General features: G+C 40.4%; 2 protein-coding genes and 1 long non-coding RNA gene across 6 annotated transcripts in view; all 3 read left to right on the forward strand.

The window, feature by feature from the left end:
- The window catches only part of SNX6 (sorting nexin 6), a 29,571-nt gene extending 23,212 nt beyond the window's left edge, over positions 1-6,359 (forward strand). For both annotated transcript variants that reach the window (XM_064512366.1, XM_064512367.1), the window contains exon 14: positions 4,478-6,359. In XM_064512366.1, coding sequence (XP_064368436.1) covers positions 4,478-4,531 — 54 coding nt within the window. In that variant the 3' untranslated portion in view covers positions 4,532-6,359. The remainder of the gene's footprint in view (positions 1-4,477) is intronic.
- A 230-nt stretch (positions 6,360-6,589) lies between these two features.
- EAPP (E2F associated phosphoprotein) lies at positions 6,590-12,525 on the forward strand. Of its 3 annotated transcripts, none has more exons than XM_026095103.2 (6): positions 6,590-6,810; positions 7,421-7,602; positions 8,972-9,058; positions 9,423-9,546; positions 10,422-10,538; positions 11,097-12,525. In XM_026095103.2, exons 1-6 carry the CDS (start codon positions 6,737-6,739, stop codon positions 11,359-11,361), a joined length of 849 nt encoding a protein of 282 aa, XP_025950888.1. In that variant the 5' UTR covers positions 6,590-6,736; the 3' UTR covers positions 11,362-12,525. The 3 variants fall into 3 exon arrangements, with proteins under 3 accessions (XP_025950888.1, XP_025950887.1, XP_025950889.1); XM_026095102.2 differs by having other exon boundaries at positions 6,595-6,810; positions 8,960-9,058; XM_026095104.2 differs by lacking the exon at positions 6,590-6,810 and adding an exon at positions 6,937-7,081 and having other exon boundaries at positions 8,960-9,058.
- A 3,400-nt stretch (positions 12,526-15,925) lies between these two features.
- LOC135328471 (uncharacterized) lies at positions 15,926-19,120 on the forward strand. Its single transcript, XR_010389369.1, has 2 exons — positions 15,926-16,625; positions 17,191-19,120. It is a non-coding gene; the product is annotated as an uncharacterized LOC135328471 (long non-coding RNA).
- Positions 19,121-21,614: the final 2,494 nt, after the last annotated feature.

Genomic DNA, 21,614 nt, shown 5'->3' on the forward strand with positions numbered 1-21,614 from the left:
AGCTGCTGAAGGCATATTAAATGTGGGCAGTTCCAAACTGAGAATTGCTTGGCTTGGCATATCATATGAAGTGCAGAACTCCCAAACCTGGCAGCATGACCTGTTATTCAGCACTATGTGCTCTTTCCAGCAAAAAGCTAGCTTACAGAGGACAGGGGAGGAGAAGGGAGTTGGGGGCAACCGATACACTGTTTCTGTTTTTTGCTGCAAGTCTTTTGCTGTGGGTTTTTTTTTTCTTTTTTTTTTTTTTTCTGGAATGAGTAGTTCCAAACTGTATGTCATACAGATGCATCTGGCTCTGAATCTAGCCGTATGGCTTGTGGACTTGAAGCTGCCTGGAATAAAAAACACGGAGGTGAAGTCTGCTGCAGCCATGGGTGCTGGAATTCACCTGACAGGTTGTTATTGAAAGGAATTCAGCCACACTGAATGCACCTGCATGACTTACTGTTAAAAGTGACTTGCACTGGCTTAGTGAAAAGAAGAATATAAATCTCAAAACAAAGGTCACTGCACTGAAGAAGTCGGAGCGATCAAAGTATTCAGCATTGGTTCTGAGGGATGGCTGCCATTTCCTGAGCCGTATCTGGCTGTGGGGCTGCTAGTAAGCTGTCACTGCTTGAGAAGGACTTGGAAGGTGATGTGTGATGTGAAAGTCGGGCTTGTAGTAAAGGAAGGATGCTATATATACAGATATTAAGCAGACTGGCTATGCCAAGTTATATTTATACTATATTCTTCTAAAATACTTGTTTTGATCTGCTGCATATCTTATTGCCCTCTCACTAAAAATCAGACTGTGGTTTGAGAATTGTTTTAAGTTGATCAAAGTGTAGACTACTGCCAGGAAGGCTAGTGATGCAAGACTCTGTCCCTTCCCCTTGTGTTGGCACTGTTATGTGTGCAGCTGTGTAGTAAGATGGAGATAAAAGCTGTTGTGTGGGTTTTCTTGTTTTTATTTTTAAGCTCTATTTTCAGTCTTTTTTTTTCACAGCATCCATTCTGTCAAAACACCCAGTTTTTGCTGGGAGGGCTGGGAATAAAAGGGAGTTACTTACAATGCTCCTTATCAGAAGCATTGACTTTACGTTCACTTCATCATTGACAAACCACAGCTTTAGATTCTGCTTGGTCTCTGACCTTACTAACCAGATGGATGTTTCTCTTTCTGTAGCCAGCCCGATTATCCCTCCAGGTAGTGTTTAGCTTCTGTTTTGCAGGATTTCTCATAGCACACAATATTGGTATACTTTGTTAGCTGATCAGACTAATAGTGGAGCAAGGAAATATTGAATACAAGAATAACGCATCTGTTGTGTTAAAATGAAGCATTTATTTTGTTTTGTGGTGATTGGTATTTTAGGTTAGCTCTGTTTCTTGATGACTTCGGGAAGCCATAACTAATGTAAGACCTTACTAAACATTCAGCCATTTTATGTAAAAGCTGCATTTAAACCTATTCAGTATTTTAAACCATTGGATTTTTGAGGTTGCCCTGTATTGGACTTCATGCTCAAGAAGAGAAAGGGTTGATGGTTTGAAACTGGGGGAAACTGCTAAAGTTATAATCAGATATAACGAATTACAGAATCCTGACTAGCAGTTAGTTGTCTGTGTGAAATGGGAGAAAACGTTGACTTGTCCTTAAAACAGATTATTGCTGTCCTCTACAAGTGGTGGTGATAACACAGTTTTGTTCCCTAGTCATCTCCTGCTATCACTGAACAACCAACCAAGTTTGAATTTCTCATGAACTTCCCCTTGACAATTCTCTAGACAGCCCACTGTTTAGTAAGTTAATTTTAGATGAGGTAAAGGTACTTATAAACAGAAGCATTCTGATACATTGCTGTAAACATTACTCTGTTTTGTAGGGCAGAAGGAAGTATATAAAGTGTTAAAAGTATACTTAAAGCATTTAGAGCCTGGGCTACGCTTTTAGAGTGATTTGACATAAGCAATCGTAACTGAATAAGATAGCAATCTTCCTCAAAAAATGTAAACTTTTTTTCTACAAATATTAATGTAAGTTCTTGCCTCTCTGAGTTCCAGTGGAAGAAGAATTTGCTGCCTTACTGGCAACAAATTTCTATTTTGAATTGACAGAAGAAGAGGAGGAACCAAAACCCAAAGCTAACAGTTTTCATTAAATGCATTGCCAGTCTGCTGTCTTCCCTGAAAAAGATGTTTTTGTTGGCATTATTCTACCATTAACTAGAATTTAGTAATCTAGGAGTTGAGAAGAAATACTTTTCTGCTAATCAGAAAGTATAGGATGTTCTAGAGTTATGCTGCAATAAGTGCAAGTATGTCAAATATAGCAGCCAGAGTCATGGCTCACAGCCTCTCTTGTCCTTTAGTTTATTATAATTTAAATAAGGTTGTTTTTGTGAACTTAATTTTACAAAGATTTAGTTTCATTTCACCTCTCTAAAACTTCAGTGAACTGGCTGACTGAGTCTGGAAATGACTGCTTTATAAATGACCTCTTCATACCCTCTCTTCTTTAGGGTGTTGCATAGTAACATAGTAGTAGCCTGTAAATTGCATGCTTATGAGCTGAAAAGAGGCAAAAGATCACTGTCACACTTTCATTATAGGTAATATGCATGCGCAATCATACTTCATGCTGAGGCAATATTCAACTTCACTCATGACCTCATTACTAATTAATAATCAGCTGTTACAATGATGTAGACCTTAGATTTATGAATCCTTCTGTACGCTACCAAGACAGGCCACCATGCATCTTGCACATACAGAACTTGTTTGTATCAGAGACTTATGAACCCTTAGAGATAGTTTGTAATTGTTCTTTGCTAGTATAGGCATAAAAAACCAAAATCTGTTGAAGCCTTAATGCAAATAGCGGTTTTTTGGAGAAGACTGAAAGGGATTCAGTGGAATATATGCACATACGCAAACTAGGGAGTCTTCAGTTCTGAAGCCTTTAACTTAGTTAATTGCTTGATTTGGATTGCAAGAATCTTAATGGGGGATAGCTATGATTTCTGAACTCTTCAGGCTGAGAGACTGCTGAGGGACTGCTGTCCTTACCTCTGTTTACTGTGGGTCACTTTTAGATGCTTTCAACTGAAACAGTAAGAATTACAAATTCTTTAGTAGTTGTGTAAACTGTTTATCAAGGGCATGCAAACCATAGCTACAGATACTGCTTAATTGTATGAAATTTTGTTTGGAGCCTTCTTCAGATTTTTTTTTAATTGAAAGATTTACTAGAAGGAAGCAGTTTCTACCATATTTATAACTGGACAGAGTATTTTGTTCCTGCGTTTTGCATTTTGTTCCTGCGTTTTGCATTTTGTTCCTGCGTTTTGCATTTTGTTCCTGCGTTTTGCATTTTGTTCCTGCGTTTTGCATTTTGTTCCTGCGTTTTGCATTTTGTTCCTGCGTTTTGCATTTTGTTCCTGCGTTTTGCATTTTGTTCCTGCGTTTTGTTTAGTTTAATACTCTTAATAACCTAACATTCTATTTCTTACACAGAGATCTCAGATTTGGGAACAAATCCAATAGTTACTTATTAGTGAATAGCCAGTAGTTTAAAGTGATCTAAGCATAAATGAATGCACAAAACAATGTGAATACTGTTTGTTCTGGAAAGTAACTCCTGGCTTTCTGTATCTAGTTCTTACTTGTAGGCCATATTTGCTTAATTCAGAAAGGTATCTTTATAACTGTCACGTCTTTAAATTCAGTCAGAAATCTGAAAGTCAGCCTGTATGCTTTATGATAGTCAGAATGCTTTAAATATGATTAAAAGTTGACTTACAAGATCTTCACGTTTTTGTGAAATGAAGGGCAGAACTTGGCCTTACATATACAGCCTAGTTAATATTCTGATGATCACTTGTGTTGCTCTGGCTCTAACATCCATAGTTTTACTGTTGGCTAAATCACACGGCTAAGCACATGAAACAGTCTGTGCAAAGAAGTTGTCATTTTTGTGTCTTTAAAACAAGCGCCATACTTGAACAGGGCTGCAAACTTAAGTGGGTGTTTTAGGTGGGAGATGGTGAGCGCTGAGAAATGTCTAGCACTTCTTAATGAATTCAGTGTTCCTTGAGTTTATGAATACTTCTGCTATGGGAATAATATTTCAATGATAGTATTGTCATTAATTATACAAAAAATTAAAATGATACAACTTCGCCCTTCATTGCAGTAGGTATTTTTTGTGGCCAAAATAGATCCTTAGTAAGAAAATTGTGAAGAAACATGGAAACGGTAGTAAATGCTTATTTTTGAATCTCAAGTTGGCTTTTTTTAGTTTCATGGCACAATGTTATTACATTCAAACAATCTTGAAGATAAGTTATTTAAATAAATATTTTTCCATGTATTTAATACATATCTGTCCTCCTTTACTGTGAATGTAATTGCTATTTAAAAAGATCTTTTTACCAAAAGGGAAAAAGAAAGTAGGGAAATGTGGTGATACTTTTTTTTATTTTTACAGGGTAACTTACAGCTGCTGCAGAGCTGCCTGGCAGTGTTAAATGGTGACACATAAGCGACGCTCCGTCCTCCCACTAACAAGGGCTGCCTTCCTCTGGATTTTTGTTTTCGTGACTTTAAATAGGCATTTACGGTTCCCTGGAGAAATCATTTGACAAAGTACACATAAGCAAGCTCTTCCTCTCAAAACAATTAAAAAAACAAAATCTGAAAGTAGCTCCAGACTATATGAAGCAACAACATACTTGTTATACATACATATTCATGTTTATTTAATCATTATATGCTTTCATTCTTCAGAAACCAAATGCTCTGTTTTTGTGAAAGTAGCCAATATAATTATGTTCATGTTATGAATAGTATGATACAGCTGCCAGTCTTATTTACCTTTGTAAGTAATTTCTAAAGTTGGCATTTGAAATACATTGTTCAAATGGATGAAATATTACCATTAGATATTTCAGTATTGTTACTATAATGCATTGTATACCCTGTCTTAGTTTTCGCCATGTACTGATACCAAGAAATTTAATTTTTTTTTCAATTGTGGACATTTCTTAGAAATTTTGGAGAACTTTGTGTAACCTTTATAACTATGATTTTAAAAAGAAAAGCAAATGCATTAGTATGTTTGCCTTAACTTGTAGACTAATCCAATTATTGTAAAATAAACCATGAAATCAATGATTTTTCTAAAATTATGCAGACACTGTATCATCTGTAAGCTTAATATTTTCTAGTAAATCACATTAATTTTATTAGCATTTTCTCTACTCATCCTGTAAAACCATTGATAAGTAGTGGATTGGTCCGACACTAATTACTCACCCAGTAACTTTTCACTTGCATTCTCAGGTTTAGCTATTTGCATATCTGTTGGTCCATGACTTCCCTATCCAGTGCACTTAAATTGTTTTGAGCTTGGCTGCCTTCGCAATTTCTTTGGCAGAAATGCTTTTAAGGGAACTTCTTCATTTCCAGAAGGGGAAGTAGAGTAGCAGAAAGCACATAAGATATCAAGGAGAGGTAATATTGCCCCTTCTTTGATAAAAATAAGAAGCTTTGCTTCAAACAGGAAAAAGCTAATGGTATACCCCAAAAAGGATTGCCTAAAACAGAACTCATTCTGCTAACTGGACTTAAAACTTGGAGCTACGAGTTTTTTATGTAGCTTGAATCCTTGGTCTTTTGTTTGTATGTTGCTTTGTCTCAATTACTTGAACCATGAACCTTTTCTGTTTTGTTGTGTAATTTTGGAATGTCATAAAATTAGGCTTTACTTGATGAATTGTTCTTCACAGTGGGACTGCTGCTTTATATGGCTTTGTAGACCTTTCATAGAGCAGCAGCAATTTGGATGAATGGGGTTTTATGTGTGGAGATGCAGACCAAAATAACTGTGTCTGTGGTTACAGACTCTCCTGTACTGCCTCACAGTGGTTGTTTTTTTTTTTTTTTTTTTTTTTTTTTTAATATGGGTGAATTGCACAGTACAGTATACATATCCTACAGCGCTGCACATCTAAACATTTCTAAGGTAGAGAAGTTTTAGTGCAGAGCTGATGCTGAACATACTGTTTGCATCATGCATTGAGTTGCACAGTCTCAAAATGTGATTACCAATGCCTAATGGCTATTAGCGATTCACATAGTGTATGAGATACTTTCTAGTAATAGGTATTACAATAATAACGTACTGTTCATCTTCCGAATATATAAAAGGAGTAATTCCTAAGGAACTCATCTATAAATAGGTAAGGGGTGAAGATTACAATGTATATACCGTTAACACAATTGTAAATATTTTAAGTAGGATGTGGGAACAGTTTTTAGAATAGCACTCATTGTTCAGTGTTACTAGCTCATTAAATTTTTTTCAAGTCTCTTGGTATTGGGTCTCTCTCTTAAGCTCTCCCCCCCGGAAGTGTAACTGTGAAGGGAACAACTCGCGGGCCTTGCAGCCCGAAGGGGACAAGTGGAGAGCTCCCACCTGCGCCCTGGGTCCCCTCCATTTCGGAAGGAGGTGGCGCGCGGCACATAAACCGCCGCTCGCGGCCGTTCGTGGGGGCGTGGCGCTGACGTAGCCGGCCCCGCCCGGCTCGGGGCTGCGCCGGCGTGCGGCGGGTCCGCGGGGGCCTGCAGGGAGGGGCCGCCCCGCCGGAAGTGGGGGGGCGCTTCTGCGCAGCCCGGAAGGCCGCGGGGCCCGCTCGCGGTGGCAGCGGGCTGTGGCGGGCGGAGCGCGGCTGGCGGCGGCGCCGCCATGAGCCGCCTGCGGGAGGAGGACGATCCCTACGTGGTGGAGGAGCCCAGCGACGAGGAGCGCGCCCTGAGCAGGTGCCGGCCTGCGGGGGAGGCCCCGGTCCCGGGCAGCGGCGGCTGCGTCATCTGTCCCGCCTTAGCGTTTACCGGGTGTGCCGGCCGCGCCGCGCCCCTCATCAGGGAGGCGCCGTCGGGCCGCGGAGGGCCGGCGCGGCCGGTGCGCATGGCCTAGGCCTGCGGCGGGGCTGCGCCGCCGCTGGAGCTCGGCACCCGCGGCCGCCTGCGCGGGGGGCCGCCGAGCGCCCTTGGGAGGCGCTGCTCGTGTGGTTTGCAGAAGGATCGTCTGGTAAAAGTCGCAGTATTTCCTGCTTGAAACTGGAGTATTGCCTTTCCTAATCCTAAAAACGGCAGTATGTAAACTCTTCTGCATGGAGACTCCCCGTGCCGACCTGCAGCAGGTAGCAGCAGGCCGCAGCCAGTCAGTGGAAGTTCCTTTACTTTAAAACAAATTAGAGCTATAATACAAGTGAACTAGCAAAGCATTTTAATAAATAATTTCTCATAAATACATGGGCAGGTGCTTCCAAGTATTTCCACACAATGCAGATGTTCACTTTTTAAACGAATCAGTCAACATTATAAGCTAGTAATAATAATTAGGTGTTTGGTGTTTAAATATTTGTAGCTCAGAAGATGAGGTGGATGTGCTGTTGCATGGCACTCCTGATCAGAAGCGGAAACTGATACGGGAGTGCCTCACTGGAGAAAGTGAATCTTCCAGTGAAGATGAGTTCCAGAAGGAGATGGAAGCAGAACTAAACACCACCATGAGAACTATAGAAGGCAAATGGAAGTCTCTAGAAATAGGTAAATGAATTCTAATATCTGCTTGCGTAGGAAATTGTAAGTTAAATGGTGTCCAGTTGAGGTGTTAAGTTAATGTATTATTCTGTGCACGGGGGTGACAGTCAAGTGCTGTCTGAAGTCTATAGAAAAATTGTAAAATGGCTTATCACTTCTGCACAAGTGGTCACTAGGTACTAGTTAATTAAATGCTTCTGTTTCATCTTTTCTAAGACTTTCTTTTTGGGGTTCCTCAACTTCTGATTTCCTGTTTTGCTGTGATTTCTTTGTTGGATCAATAGCCTTTCTCCAGTGTCTCTATAATGTTTGTTTTTATGTGTTACATACTTAATTGGAAGTCTTAAGTAGGTTGAAGTGTCTTGTACTTTCTCTGTCTAGTGGCTGCAGATGCTATCAAGATTTGGAGCCCTTTCTTGAAGGCAGGAAGAGCATACAGTGGAATTCCAAAATCAGTTGGGGAAAAAAATCAGGAAAAATATTGATCTGTTTCTCTGTCACCTGCCAATAGTTAAAAGCTTAATCAAACAGTACAATACAATGGCACTAGAGATTTATCTGTGCTGGAGTTTCTGTATGATTTTCAGTGCAATAGATTGATTGCTTTGGCATTCAAAGAGCATATGTATTTTTTCTTTACCTATTATAAAGTACCTAGTGAAGTATTATTAATTTCCTGGAGAATCAATGTAGTTTTCATTTTAATATAGGATTTTTATTCTGCATTCAACAGGTTTAATAGTTTTATCTTTGTGAGTGGGAAAATGTGATCTTTGATAATGCAATTAAGAAGATGTAGCAGCATTTATACCACTAACCGCATCCACAATGGAATATGCTTTTTGGTGCAAACTGGTTGTGTCAGATGTGATTGGCAATTGACCTAGGACATCTCTGGACTTCTGTGGTCCTGAAATGTAAATTTTTTGTGTGAATTTTATTTTAATCAAAGTTTGTGAAACAGTGTGCCACAGCTGTATTTCTTTAGTGTGAATCTGAAGATCCATGGAGTCTTTAAGGGTGTGCAGACTGCATAAGGCGGAGGTGGGCATATTTGGTGTGGTGTCCTATGTGTGTCTAAAGGGAATGTACCTTAGAGCAGACTTTCCCTAGAGCTGTACCAGGAGTTCATCTCAGAGGGAGTAAGCTGCTTTGCTCTGAGAGAGCACCTGTAAGTGAAATAACATGTGCAGCATGAATGATCGGGACCTGGGAATAAATTGTAGAGCTGTTACTTAAAACACCTATATAAAGCAGAGCACTTCTGGGTAAAGTAACTTGGAAATGAAGGTTTGTTCTAGGCCATATACCTGCTATCCTTCTGTGGGATGTTCTTACTACTTTTCTCTAATTTCACACACAGCTACTTCCTCAGGTACTGGACAGCCTGGTCCTGCCACCACTTCAAAATACTATGATGACATTTACTTTGATTCTGATTCAGAGGATGAAGATAAAACAGGTAAATGCTTGAGGAGAGAGGAGGACATCGTTACAGTAGCACCATCTCAGATCTTGTAGAATCCTTTCTGGGATCGGGGACTGTTTGTGAAGAACGTCTTTAGGGGGAATTTCCAGCCTGTATCATCTCAGTATCACTACTGCAGCTTTGTGGTATATCCCAGTGTATGTAAGGTGCATTGATTTTTTGGGCTGATGCCTTTGGAGGAGGGATGAGCTAGACCTTTATGTTTTAGTTCAGATTTATTGCATGTATGGAAAAGGAAGATTGCAGAAAAACTGAGATTTTTATTAGCTAAGTAGAGAATCATTGTATGTCTGATGGATGCTGATGTTACTGACCTGTGCTTGCATAAATCTTGCAGTTACACAGGATGCCCGGAAAAAAAGAAAACATCAGCAGCGTCGGATTCTTTCCAATGATGAACTATTATATGACCCAGAAGAAGACAGTCGAGATCAAGAGTGGGTAGACTCACAAAGGAGAGGGTAAGAGAGTATGAATATCTGAACTGTAGGATGCATATCATTAACTGAAAAATTCTAATGAACATGCTGAATATAAAGAAAAAGCTTGCTGTAAAGCCTACATAGTGAAAATATTTTTGATTTGGAATATACAGCATATGAAATTTTAAAGCCTGTAATATTTTTATATGTATGTGATATATGTAATGAGGTTGCCTCTTCAAAATGACACAGTTCTAAAACTTAAAATTTTTTAAAATTGAATTTCCTAGTAAGCCAGTTTTGTCTGTAGATCTCATCAAAATAACTGTGCTATGTATGAAAAGGTTACAAGATTTGCTAACTTCATTTTTTTAATACCCTATGATAATTCGATCGCTATGTTAATATTGGCTTCTGCTAAATATTGTATTTCTGGTTTTGAAAAACTTGGAATTTAGCAAGTCACAAAGCTTTCAGATCAAACAGGAACAACACAAAACTGTTTTGCTCAAGGGGTTTTTGAGAGGTCAAGTAGGAAATTAGTATTGTTAGGGTGTTGCAGCTGAAGTAAAATTCTCCATGTAAATCTGTTGGAGAGAGCAAAATTATTTGTAGTCTGACGAGATTGCACTTGAAAAGCCTTTCTCCTCAGAACAGAGGATTATTAGGCATAAATCCACACTTCAGATGTGTATGTCCTACTAAGTGAGAATCCTGTGTACAAAGTAAATGCAAAGATATTAGTGTTTTTTAATCACGTGCTCTGGATTAGCGAAAAAGGTGTCTAGAAGGAGCCAAACACTTGTTGGTGTATTTTAATACAAACAAGGTTAGATGGTTGAATTGATAGGCCTAGCAGCAAAAGCAGGTAATTTCACTTGTTGCCTCTCTTTCCTCCCTTCTGCAATTGGTAGGTACCGTAATCAAAGACGAGTGCAGCAACAGCAGCAAAGACCTCTAGCTGTTCCAAATAGCGATGCTGTTTTGAATTGCCCTGCTTGCATGACAACATTGTGCCTGGACTGTCAGAGGTAATTAGTGGATGATAGGGGTCTTTTTGTAATGTCTTTTTTTCAGTCAGTTATATTTTTAGTGTATTCAATGATTTGATCAACTCTCTCTTGTGAGGTGGAGCTGATCAAAAGGATAGACATGTTTTTTCAAGTGTTATGTGTCGATGATTTTTGTTTCTAAAAAGGAATTTCAAGCTTACAAGAAGTTTGGGTATATAAATGCCAGTATTTGAACCATTTGCACTCACAACTTCATGATCTTGTGCCTGTCATGAGCTATAAATAGCCACACATAATGCTGTAGTGGTAATGTCATTGTTCTTGAGGGGTGCTTATTTCAGTAAGAACCAACGTATTTTTAAATACCTTACCTTAAAAACAAGACAGATGGCTACAGTTCTATTTTTGTTGTTTTGTAGTTTGGACTTTTGTTTATAAGACTTTATATTTGCTTGGCTTTCAGCCCTTTGGCATGGTGCTTTCTATCTTTAATCCCATTTTCAGTGATGATAACCAGTTTCTTGGAAGCAGTTTTTTACTTGTGGTATTACTTGCATTTTCTTCCCTTCTTCATAGACATGAATCTTACAAAACACAATATAGAGCTATGTTTGTGATGAACTGCTCTGTTAACAAAGAGGAAATTCTGAAATACAGAAAGAAGCTAAAGAAAAGAAATAAGAAAATGAGGCACAGCAAAGAAAATACCTCTATACAATCAGATGAAGAAGAGGAGGAAATATATCATCCAGTAATGTGTACTGAATGTTCAACTGAAGTGGCAGTGATGGATAAAGATGAAGTTTTTCACTTCTTCAATGTTCTAGCCAGTCACTGTTAATGTGCAAAAACACAGCAGAAAAAATCCTATACTATTTAAGATTTTGTGAAGTGTCATAAATGCAGACATGTGATCCTTTTTTAACTAATGCCCTTTTAAATACATCTTTTCATCAGAGAAGTTTGTAATTGTTGTCAAGTTTTTGAAACATTTTATGAAAGGAATCCAGTTAACTGCTTGCATGTGGGAGAAGAATTCCTTCAGAGCTTCAGGTGGTTATATCATTGAAGATTTAAATTTTTGTAAATAGAACATAATATCTGTGTATTATGATAATTGCTTGTGTATATAGTATACATTATCTCTGTATGTATTGGAACAGCTGCTTAGAATAAATACTGTATAAACTGGTCCTTCATATCTGCATTGGTCATTTGTATGGCAATGAGGAACTTGGTTAGCAGTTCTCAGGCAGGATGTTGGGCTTCTTTCAGGCTGGCATTCTTGGTTATTTGCATGAAGGTAGGTATGATAAAGAAGAAATTGTTGTGTTTGGATTTTTGGCCCATTAAGATGTCAAAAGAGGACATTTTTATACAAAATGGAAGATTTGGTTATATCTAGTTTGCTTCTGGCATGGATCATTTAAATCAATGTATTAACACTTAGGATTGCAATCCATAATTAAGAGTTTGTAATGTAAATATGAATTTAAATAAAATAACTGATGTTTTTTGTTACCTGTTATCCTTATGGTGACTCAGGGACACATTTTAAGAAATTCATGGTCAGTTCTATGTCTATAGAACTAGTCTGTGTATTTTTTCTGTTTAATACATTTACAGCTTCTTTATGGAAGCATAAGTACCTTCAATTATTGTAGTATCAACTTAGACTTCTTGCCTAGTCAGGCTATGAAGCCACTGTAATGTTAATATCGGATCCTTCCCTCTGTTCCTCAAGGTATGCTCCCAAGAGGGAGCAAAAACTTGTTTTTGATTAGTAAGTAACATCTTTGTATCCTAGTGTTTTTTAAAACTTTACTTTGAACAAGGGTCTGTCCGGAAAAAAATTCTCATCTTTACGCTTTTTTCTTTCAACAATACTATAAATAATTTGGTATAGATGCTTTGAGGAGTTGTCAGAAATGTTTGAACTTAAGGAACCTGAGGAAGATACTCTTTTGTGTGCTTCAGATTATAATAAAATCTCACTCTTTGATTATTTTTTGTGGTCCCTGGTGCTGTGTCTTACTGATCAATAAACACTGGTTTTATAAAGTGTCACATGAGCAGGAAAGAGAGAAAAGAACATGTATTCTGTCATTGCAGTGGAGAAGGGTTGTACAGCCATAGAGTTGACAGTATTAAGTTCATTGATCTGTTGGTGGCCAGGTAGATGCTACAGCAGCTGAGAGAAGAAATAGCAGAGGTGCTATTGCCTCTCATTAAAAAAAAAAAAAAAAGGAAAGGCCTGAGTAAGCAGATTAACTGGTGTGTTTTGTGACCATATTATGAAGGTAGACACATGACCACCGAATTTTTACATTAGATATGCGTAGGATTAATGTGAAAGAAGCTTTGATAAAAGAAATACCCAGTGTTAACTTTTCCCATGCCAGTTGACAGTAAAAAGCAAAAAACTACCAGGAGAATGATAGTGAGCCTGGGTGGGTGTTCAGCAGGATGTAAAAAGTTGAAGGAAGACATGATGTGAGAAAACAGTTGATACAGCTGCTTTAAAGCAGTGTCACTGCCTGAAAAACAACAGTGCTGAGGCCAAAACCCAGGAGGAAGGACTTGCTAGAAGGAAATTCCCTTTTCCAGGCAAAACATGATGCAGCTTGATACAGTGGATACATCCACTACATGATGTAATGGATAACTGCTTCGGAAATATAGAATGGGGGGTGAACTGTGCTTTGTCTGTCACAATTTCAGAGCTTTCTAAACATCCCGTGGGTTGGTCCTAATGTTGTAGAGTGATATCTGTGTACTTGGTAACTTATATAGGCCAGCTAATGGTTTTTATTGACATTGGCTAGATTTTATTTTAAGCAAATTTAGTATTCATTTCAGATTTGGAGAAAGAATTTAGTACAAATCTCACTACTTGTTCTTTTCAAACTCTTTAAGGAAATGGCTGTTGATGATGGAGGAAGTAAGAACTACCAAAATCTTTGTGTTACTGGAATACAAAGCATGTATTCTTGCAAAATTTTGGTAAAATGCAGACTGTACTTCGCAGTTAGAAAAAAAAATCCTATTAATCTTTGGCAGCTGAGGAAGTCCACTTTTCTTAAGTAGCAACATTGATTTTTTTATTTTTATTTTTTAATCATTGCAGAAGTTTAGCTGTACAAGGCTGAGGACAGTTTAAGCTTGAGGAAGAGTAAATGTAATTGGCTTATACTATGCCCAGAACAGTTCTGGCTTCCATCTTGGGAGGGTGACCCTGGCTAGCCTGAAATTACTCCTTGTTACTCTGTGGTGCAGGGCATGCTGGCCTAGATGCAGCGTTCTTCATGTTCCAGGTAAAGCATGAAGCTGGCGCACACCTCTTGCCACTGCCTTTCCCCTCAAGAATTTTCTTGCTGCTGCTTTTTGGTTGCCCTATCACTTCAGAGTTGCAGATCGTCGTCGTCTCAGGAAAGGTAGCAGCAAACGAGACTGGGACTTGTTTGCCCCATACTGATACTGCCCTTGCAGCTTTGGATGAGAGTAATGCTTTAATTGTGCTGAATCGCCTACTTGTCCTTTAAGTCTGTACATGTTTATATGGAAAAGAAGCTTTCATAATTACCACGACTTTTTCAAGCAGCGCTACCAACACAAGACTCCTCCAGTAGCAACCGCACCAAGCAACAGCTCTGTTGGACAGGGACAACAGCTCCTGTAGCCAGTTGTGTGGAGGCACTAATCGTGTGAATGCTCTCATTGCTCTCTCTCGTGCTGAAATAAATCTGCACAGATAAAGTGTATTAAGTGTATTCTGGTTTGGGAAAATCCCTCTTCAGATTCTGCCGCATAAGCTAATACAGTATTCAGCTGTCTCTGTCAACTGTTTTTCTTTCTCAGTTACCTCCTAGAACTATAGTTGGATTTTGCAGCTGTATAAATAATTAATATGTGTATCCTCCTATGTTTATATTTCCTTGTTTTTCATTGTCCTAATATCATGGGTGAAGTTAGGGGTGGGGTGGCAGCAAGAGCAGAACTACACTGCTCAGCAATGTGTAATCTAAAATCTACTTACTAAGCAGGATGAGTATAGCGGGTTGACAGCCACTTCTACTTTGTGGTGCATGTGTGGTGCAGGATGCTCCCTCTCATCCCTTGACAGGTGAGGGCCTGCCTGGTGGCCTGGCCCCAATACCTAATGGATGTACCTTACATGCGGCTTAGCCACAGTGCCTCAGGTCCCAATTTGAGTGCCTCTCCCACCCCACCTTTTGTTTTAACAATTGCCTTCTAAATTAGATTATCAGTATAGGCTGCCGATGACCTCGCTAATCATGTACCCCAGACCAAGCCCTCTGACTTTCTCCATATGTAAGGCCAATTAGCACAGGGGTTTCTAATACTCTCTGGTCTCTGGCCCCAAATGCATTGCGCAAGTGTGTAGTTAGCAACAGTTAGATAACTAAGTTGGCTTCTTCATTTTATGCACTCATATGGGATTAATCTAGTCAGTCAGAGCTGGCAAATGTAGTCAAGGTCTTGTTTATCTAAGCAATACTTCTGGGTGGGCTTTACCCTCAACAGCTAAAGACATTGATGACTTCTGCAGAGCTTTCTTAACACCCCTGAAGTGACGGTGCTGAGCGCACAGTCTGCTGGTCTTCCATAGTTCCCAATACGTCGATTTAAATTATTAGGATGAGAGAAAATAGGCTGCGGCAACACCTAGATTTGACTCAAATCAGCAATTTACTCGAAGTCCATGCTCAGTCATGTAATTTAGTGTATTCTGACACAAATGTGGATATACTGTGGAATTCTACCACTCCACAGGCTATGAAGATCTTGGTGTGTATGTGATACTTAGCGTTTGCTGGAGGTTTATGGTAGGTACGAGGTGACCTGCTGTAGCGGAGGCCTCCTCGCACGACGAGGCCTTTCTCTAGCAGAGGGCTGGGGCGCTGGTGGGCTGTCCCCAGGCTCCAGCACTGGGAGGGCCAGAGGGGCCTTTTCGTGTAGGGTGGCTCATGCTGCCCATCTGGGGACGACCCTTCTCCACCATTTGAGGGGAGATTTTTTTCCTGAGCGAGCGGGAGCTTTGGGATGAATTTTCAAACACGACGAGGCAGGAGACCCCGCGAGCGTCGGCCGGGCCGGGCAGGGCAGCGCAGCGCGGCTCCCGGCGCCGCCGAGCGCCTCCATTTCGGGCGGCCCCGGGGCGGCCCCCGCCCGGGCCTGGCGGCGGGGGGGCGGGGCCGGCCTGCCACCGCCTCCCTCGCTCGGCCTGGGCCCGCGCAGTCGGCGCGGGGCCGCTGGCAGGCAGGGGTGGCGCGCCATGGCGCTGGGCTCGGCCTGGAAGCAGATGTCGTGGCTGTACTACCAGTACCTGCTGGTCACCGCGCTCTACATGCTGGAGCCCTGGGAGCGCACCATCTTCAGTATCCTGCCGGCGGCGGGGCGCTGCGCGGGCGGCCTGGCGGCGGGCGGGCGGGGCCCTCGGCCTGGCTGGCCCCGGCCCCGGGGTGGGGGGGGAGGGAAGGCAGCCGCCGGCGCGGTGGTCGTTTGCCGCCGGTGGCGGCTCCGGGCGCGCGTGGGGAACCCGCGGGGCCGCGCGTGGGGCCGCCTCGCTCCGCGCCCGCGGTGCTGCCGCGCGGGGTGCGGAGCCGCCCGTCCGCGCCTCCGCGTAAGCTGCTCTGCTGAAGCCATTTCTGCTGTCGTTTCCCCCCCTTCTTGCTCCTGCCTTTTAACCCGAACCGTCGAGGTCTGCGTTGGGCGCAGGGGTCTTCCGCGAGCTCCTCCGTGTCTGCGCTCCCCGGAAAGTTACGGGCGCGCTGCAGAAACGGTGCAGGCCGCGTCTGCACGGTGCTTTGTCACAGGATGGTTGTTGGATAAGCGCTTGGTCCTGGGGCTGGTGCAGGTACTTGTGGAGCGGGAGAACTTGGTGGCTGCCGTGGCGAAGGCTCTGCGCGGGAGCTGGTGCGCGGGCCGGTGTCCTTTAGCGACTCTTTCATGCAGGCACGGTCTTCTCCCGTGCTTGGAGTGGCCTCACGAGTATTTTCCTCTCCAGCGTGACTGTTTTGATGTTGAGTTAAAGCAGTGTCTCCCTACGAATGACGCTAAGCCATCTCTGAATAATTTTGGGAGGTAAGGAGGAATTAGCCAGGAGAAGAGTGTAAGTGATGGAGAAGAGCAGCACCTTGGGAAAGGCAGCTCAGTTGCAAAGGAGCTCGCCTGGATTACATAAAGCTGTTTCCCCAAGTTACAGCTGTACGATCAAATCTTTTTTTCTGTGTAAAGTCAGTAAAAATGGAAATTACTGTTTATTCTTCTAGCATTTAAACAACTGCAGATAGTAAGTTGATAGGTAGTAATTCTTATTTCCAGAGTATCTTGTTCCTGATGAAAGTACCCTCCTCTGCTTATGATGTGCCTGAATCACTGAAGGAACTTAATCTCCATCCTTGCCTTCTTGTATTAGTCATGAATATTTTTTCCATATGTTTTAACCATGCAGCTTTTTAACTTGAGCCAAATATTTAAGTGCAGGAAAGGCATTTTATTTTTATTGCTTATTGTTACAAAATACTCTTATTGCAGTGAAGTAATTGCTGCTTAATGTACAAATGTTGCAAGTGTCACAGGTATCACTTGCCATCACAGGCAGTGAATGAAACCGCCCCCCCCAACCTTTCGGATGTTTTCACTTCAGGTGGGCCAGCTCTGATAGGTGCCGTACGGATGCAGCACCAAGCATCGGCCCTGGGAGCTGGAGAAGAGCAGAGCTGCTGTCGGTGGCGTGTGTCCTCTGATACCTGCACTCCCAGAATCCTAAGTGGGCCCTCATACTGAAATGTAGATTTATGAGCTGACCTTCATTTTAGGATCTCATATTGCATAGTCTTCTGGGACTAAAAATACACCAGGAAGCTAATATGCTCTAATAAGCATAACTAATACCTCTGCTCTGTAGCAGGGAAATCAGTCATTTAGCCTCTGTTCTACACGTGCTGTGAGAACTTGATTTCTCCAAGATGCAGAGCGTGTGCAGCTCCTCTGATTTCACCTGTGGAAACCGAGTACTGATACCCAGTGTTATCGTGCTCATTAATCTTAAATGCTCTTTATAGTGGTGTGTCTAAGTTTACTGAATCACTGCATGTAGTTGGGTGAAGTCAAAAGGTTATTACTTGTTTTAGAGTAATACTTCTGAATTTCTGAAACCTTAAATTTTGAGTTGGCGTGATCTTTGAGTAATCCAATGCCATTATTTCTATGGACAGAGCTTTGAAAATCTCAGAGCTGGACAAAGGTCTAGTTGTATGTATACATTACAAGCTATCATCTGACTTCTCTATTTAAGTTTTACAAGGGGTCTTTGTTCTTGGTTAAACTAATAAAATAGTCATCTTAAAATTGTGTTGCAGATAGGTTCATGCAAGCTTTGTTTTGCAGCGTGACCTCCTGCACTAAAGTACTGTTATCTGCTTCTTTAAAAACACAACTTGATTCCAAGCCATGCTCATGCTCTGAGGCTTTGTGATTGAAACAGCTAGAAATGTGCATGTCACAATGTTACTCAAACTTTTCATTCCCTCTAGAGTTTTTGTTTTGTAAGTGCTGTCAGACAACACATAAATTGAACTTCTTGCCCACGAGGAGAGATGTGATCATGATATGGAGATGGAGAAATGAACAAACAATTTAGTGACTTAAAGCCTGCAGGACACTGGCAGCTAGAAATGGATTCCAGTCTACTGACTTTACTGTGGTAACAGTAGTAACTGTAGTAACTCACCAGATGTATGTTTGTACTTCATAAATTAAATTTCCTAGATTATTCTATTCCAAGAAGTTGAGGTCAGCATCAAATGGCTGTTTACTGAAAAATGAGTAGACTGTCCACAAATAGGAACTTCTGTTTCATGTAGCCACTCATATTATCTGTTGTTGTTTTTTGCAAAAAATGGCAATGTTCATTTTGCAGCAGCTGATTTTCTCTCCCTCTCTCTCTCTCTCCCTCTCTCTCTCTCTCCCTCTCTCTCTCTCTCCCTCTCTCTCTCTCTCCCTCTCTCTCTCTCTCTCTCTCTCTCTCTATGTGTGTGTGTGTATATATATATATTTTTTTTTTCTGGTTGATGTTGGCATTTGGAAGATTTGCTCAATACCTAAGAAGGTGCATGTAAAAATTCATATCTTCTCACTGCCAATTTCCTGTCCCTTATTCTACCTTCCCACACTTGTCTACACTTTTATGTGTATGCCAAGGCAGTGGATAGCTAGCCTAGGATAGGCTGTGGATATAGGATAGCTGTGGATAGCTATGGCCATAGCCATAGGATAACTATGGACATCCTTCCATAATTCAGTTAATCACTGCTACCGGGGCTCTGTTTTTCATATTCCTCAAGTTCTTCCTAGAGCTGTAGTAGTTGAGTGCAGTTGACCACATATGATTTAAAATGCAATGTTATAAAATAGATAACATGAAAGTTTTAGTGCTGTACTTACATGACTTCTAACGCACTTTCAGATGCTCTTTTCCTTAACTTCTATTCAGATTCGATGCTAGTTTCCATTGTTGGAATGGCACTGTACACAGGCTATGTGTTCATGCCTCAGCACATCATGGCAATACTGCACTATTTTGAAATTGTGCAGTGATGAAGAACGTATTTTCAAGAAGTAATCATGATCAGAAAATCGTCCTACAAAGAAGAATGAACCTCTTAGTTTTAATAAGACTTCTACAGATGTCAAAAGGAGAAAGACATAATTATGACTCTGAAGACTAAGAAATCAGATATGTAGAGAAGGGACGTGAGATGTCCCCGATGTTCTGTTCATTTCTTTTAATTTTACAAGATGCCCTTGTATAGTAGTTTTGTCTATTTTAACATTGTGATTGTACTTTGATATCAGTATTTTCTTAACTTTGTGACAGTTTCAATATTGCACTGTGAAAGCTTTTCTTAATTGTAATTTTAAGTAAATCTTAATTGCCTTCTATTTTTAATCGGAAAGTCATCTTATTAAATGGGGCTTAAAGCTTTTGCTATTGTATGGTATGTATTTGCCTGGATATTTCTATTAATGCATTTTGTAAGAAAATACATCTGGATTCATATTAGAGACATATTCATCTAACGCTATTTACAAAAATTAGTTTGTATGACTGAACTCAGGTGTACTGTTTGCTGTCCAAACTTTGTTCAACAGTATATTTGTGCATATCAACTGAATTCGGAATTTGCAATTATTTGAAGTTTCTGTATTCCACCTATTGGAGGAGGGTGGGAAAGCGAAAGAGTTGAGACAGAGTGACAACTGCTTTCATTATGTTTGGAGTAAGGCCGTGGTTGTGGTGGGAAGACAAAGACATCTCTTTACTGCCATAGGCCCACATAAAGCTTTCGGATAGCACTTCAACACTGTCTTTCTAGCTACCAACTAAATTGTACTTTTACATAATGCTTGATTACGTTCTAATGGTGGTGGAGAGGAGGTTTCTGCTGCTTTTCACTCAACAGTGTAACTATGTCTAGCTTTCAAAGGGTTTTTCTATTGCTGCTAGTGTTCCAAACCTGATCTCGATACAAATGACCAAAACGTAGGGTTTTAAAGGGACTTGAGTTACAACTACAGCAATAAGGAGCTGAGTACTTGGCTGAAGTCCTGTCTTTGTTTTTTTTTTTTATAGGGCTTTTTTCAGATTTGTATTCTGAAATGTAAGATGGGAACAACGTAACTTTCCCAAGTGGAGGATTTTTTTGTTTAAAAAAAAATAAAAGTTTAAAAGCAGAGCTTTGATGCACAACTTTCTTCGAGAAGTTAATGTGTCTTTGAATGCTGCTTACTTTTCTCAGAATTTTGCTTGGGTGAAGACTGGTACTTGACCAAAGAATTGTGATTTTAATGGCCTACAAATAATAGGTACTTTTATCTCTTTTATGCAACTTCTCCTGAAATCAGGAATTATATTTAAGTTGTAAAACTATATTGTTTTATGGAGATATTGCCTTTTAGGATTTAGATATTGGCTCATGGGAAGGGAGGTTTTTTTTGGGGTTTTTTTTGTTTTTGTTTTTGTTTTTTTGTAAGTAGTTCACATACCTTTACTTTCAGTTAAACTTTATGCATCTGAAAACTCTGTAGTCTTGGCACTAAAAGCAGGGTGGGCCTTAAATTCCTTAGGTGAACCCAAGTCCTACTGAAGTCAGTAGGACTCTCCCACTAAATAAGTGCCTTGTTGCAGGGTGGAACTGGTTGTGAAAATTATGTAAAAACTGTTAAATGCAAGTTTTGGTTATGTCTTAGAGAAAAAAAATTCCATCTGTTGCTTATCCTCAGTGTGCATGAGAGGCCAAAGCAGTAGCGTTAGTGATATGGTGATGCTGGAGACCCCTGCCACATGATCCTGTCTTCATTTGTTAAAAACGGGCAGTGTCAACAGAGGCAGTTTTGCCCTTTTTTTTTTTTTTAAGTGGATAAAGAATTGTACACAACTATTTTAAATATCTGTAGAGATGATTAGTTAACGTATTCTTTTGAAGTCACAAAGCATAATTTCCTGCCATCCAAGGATTAAATTGGTATTACGATGCTTCTTTGTGAACTACTGTCATGACTGATACAAATCTGCTGCTGAAAGAGGGCTTTAGTTGTATGGGGGGAAAAAAGCCCTTCTGTGCTTTAGAGTTATGAATGTAAACATGATTTTAATTGTGAAGGGTTTTATAAAGGGGTTTTGATATACTGACTTTTATTAGCTGTTTGCTTTCTTGGTGGAAAAAGAGTAACCATAACCTCTTAACACTTGTATTATGTTGGAGAAGTCTTGATTGATACCATACTTTAATTCAGTTTGCTAATTTGAGTACAGGCTTTTTCAGCAGTCGTCTTCATTTTTAATTATGAATCAGGTGTTTCACAGAAGCCCTGGACCGTTCTTTCAGATTCCAGATGCTTTATTAAAGGTGGAATCATTTTTCTTCACTAATAAAATACTGTGTGCCAGTGGAGTTTGTACTTCTGGAAAAAAGTATTTGCAACGTGTGCTTTTCATGAAGCTGGTCTACTGAAGAGGTGGTTCAAAGTGTGGTAATTATGAAGCTGAATAACTTTTTTTTTTTTTAA

Source organism: Dromaius novaehollandiae, chromosome 5, assembly GCF_036370855.1.
Source record: "Dromaius novaehollandiae isolate bDroNov1 chromosome 5, bDroNov1.hap1, whole genome shotgun sequence".
Taxonomy (NCBI): Eukaryota; Metazoa; Chordata; class Aves; order Casuariiformes; family Dromaiidae; genus Dromaius; species Dromaius novaehollandiae.

What these genes read in the sequence shown, in the direction of transcription:
- EAPP (XM_026095102.2), top strand. Translation starts at nt 6,737, where the DNA reads ATGAGCCGCCTGCGGGAGGAGGACGATCCCTACGTGGTGGAGGAGCCC. An exon ending in GAGGAGCGCGCCCTGAGCAG is followed by an intron (nt 6,811 to 7,420) that starts GTGCCGGCCTGC and finishes AAATATTTGTAG; the next exon opens with CTCAGAAGATGAGGTGGATG. An exon ending in ATGGAAGTCTCTAGAAATAG is followed by an intron (nt 7,603 to 8,959) that starts GTAAATGAATTC and finishes TTTCACACACAG; the next exon opens with CTACTTCCTCAGGTACTGGA.